Source organism: Gymnoscopelus braueri, assembly GCF_963280865.1.
Source record: "Gymnoscopelus braueri genome assembly, chromosome: 21".
In the NCBI taxonomy this organism is placed as follows: domain Eukaryota; kingdom Metazoa; phylum Chordata; class Actinopteri; order Myctophiformes; family Myctophidae; genus Gymnoscopelus; species Gymnoscopelus braueri.
This window is the reverse complement of record NC_137623.1, coordinates 7,784,041-7,786,540: the sequence shown is the minus strand read 5'-3', so window position 1 is coordinate 7,786,540 and position 2,500 is coordinate 7,784,041. Positions and strand designations below refer to the sequence as shown.

Genomic DNA, 2,500 nt, shown 5'->3' with positions numbered 1-2,500 from the left:
TGTACGGTGTACAGTGTGTATTCTCTCAGGATGAGAAGATGGCCGACTGTGTGTTTCCAATGGGCCCCGACAGCCTGCAGCTGTTCACCCCTGACTCTCTGCAAGCTATCGAAGTGCGAATCAGAGAGGACAAGGCCCAACGCGCCAAGGAGTACCAGGAGGTACGCACGTACGCACGCACACACCACACACACACACACACACACACACACACACACACACACACACACACACACACACACACACACACACACACACACACACACACACACACACACACACACACACACACACACAGTGGTGTAAAGTAACTAAGTACATTTACTTAAGTACTGTACTTAAGTACAATTTTGAGGTATTTGTACTTTACTTGAGTATTTCCAATTTCCATTACTTTTACTTCTACTCCACTACATCTCAGAGGCAAATATTTTACTTTTACTCCACTACATTTACTTGAAAACTTTAGTTACTAGTTACTTTTCAGATGTAAATTATGATATAATGAAACATACATTAACCACTTTAGCCCTATTTTATACATAGGCTATTTGAAAATAGCCGATCTACAAGCTCACAACGCGTCGCATCGCGACGCGTTGTGAGCTTGTAGATCTGCTATTTTCAAATATTTAGTACTTTTACTTTTGGTACTTTAAGTACATTTTGATACCAATACTTTTGTACTTTTACTCAAGTAAATTTAGAATTCCGGACTTTTACTTGTAACAGAGTACTTCTACAGTGCAGTATTGATACTTTTACTTAAGTAAAACATTTGAGTACTTTTTCCACCACTGAACATAGTGCACATTGTGTTGGTGTCTATGTATAATCTGGGGATGTGTAGTAACATAGTGTACATTGTGTTGGTGTCTATGTAGGATCTGGGGATGTGTAGTAACATAGTGTACATTGTGTTGGTGTCTATGTAGGATCTGGGGATGTGTAGTAACATAGTGTACATTATGTTTATGTAGGATCTGGGTGACGTTGTGGAGGTCCGCCCCCGTGGGGACCTGGAGGCGGGGAAATCACTACCCAGGATATTTGGAGACATCCCCCCCCACCTGGTGGGCGAGCCGGTGGAGGACATCGACCCCTACTACTTCAAAGACAAACGGGTACGAATCCATAACCTTTAGCCTTAACACATTGAATGCCAATCGCGTAGATCTACGCGAACCTATTTAAAGCCGCAGCGTGCCAGTCGTGTAGATCTACGCGAACCACCGATTCCCATTGAAATTGCCCCAGGTGCACTTTCCGAATTTTTTTGATCCATTTCCGTTTCCGGTTTCCGGTCGGAAACAGAATTATTCGGGTTCCGTTTTTTTTCGATCGTATCCGCTTCCTGTCTGGGATCCTGTTTAAAACTCGATTTTCTCGGTTGTTGTTTTTCTCCTCGCTGATCACTGTTTACCGTTGATCGGCTGTATCTTCAAGATGGCGGCTCACATTTGGAAACTGTTTTCGCTGGCCGTTTCTCACGGATCCGCCGTGTGTTTAGAACCAAATGAACGCGCACTTTTAACTTATTTAGCGAGGTCTGTGGCGACATGAAAAAAACAAAAAAACAACAATAAAACGCTGGCACTGGTGAGTACATTATGAGATTAAACTCTGGCATGGAATGTGTTAAAGATGGGGTGCCATGATTTTTTTTACTTTTTCTGTTTGCCATGTGCCTATGAGGTTGAGGCGGTACTTCCTTAGACCCCCTGGTGTGGTTGTTACAGTAACTGTAAAGTAACTAAGTACATTTACTCAAGTACTGTACTTTGATGTACAATTTTGAGGTATTTTTTACTTTACTGGAGTATTTCCAATTTTCAATACTTTTACTTCTACTCCACTACATCTCAGAGGCAAATATTGTACTTTTACTCCACTACAATTATTTGAAAACTTTAGTTACTAGTTACTTTGTAGATTTTGATTATTATTACAAAACATCACCCACTTCAGCCCTATATACATTTCGGCCATTTGAAAATAGCCGATCTACAAGCTCACAATGCGTCGCGATGCGACGCATTGTGAGCTTGTAGATCTGCTATTTTCAAAAGATTTGTACACATTTTACACATTTAAAAACTTGTGAAATGGGACATTCTGCACAATGAGTACTTCAAGTACTTCAAGTACATTTTGATACCAATAGTTTTGTAATTTTACTCACGTAAATTTTTAATTACGGACTTTTACAGTATTGATACTTTTACTTAAGTAAAAAAATATCAGTACTTTTTTCCACCACTGATGTGCAATGATGTCTTCCCTTTGTATTTTGGATTTCTTCCTGTCAGCTGAAATCAGAAAACTGCGCTACTCTGACGTTCCAAAATCATACCCTCCCCCTCATTATCATAACACAACAGGTGTGGGCCTGGCTAACACAAACGCACGTGTAGCAACAGAGGGGTGGGGGGGGCAAGAGCGTGAGCCAAATGTAAACACACAGAGAGACAGAGGGAGAGAGAGAGAGAGAACAAGCAGC

At 41.1% G+C, this 2,500-nt stretch overlaps 1 protein-coding gene across 1 annotated transcript in view; it reads left to right on the top strand.

Moving 5' to 3' along the window:
• Positions 1–38: 38 nt before the first annotated feature.
• LOC308077528 (sodium channel protein type 3 subunit alpha-like) overlaps positions 39–2,500 on the top strand; it is a gene marked incomplete at both ends in the record, with an annotated part of 152,644 nt that continues 150,182 nt past the window's right edge. Inside the window, 3 exon segments of the mRNA XM_080418276.1 lie at positions 39–161; positions 981–1,124; positions 2,415–2,452. Of these exon segments, the coding sequence (XP_080274402.1) occupies positions 39–161; positions 981–1,124; positions 2,415–2,452 (305 nt within the window).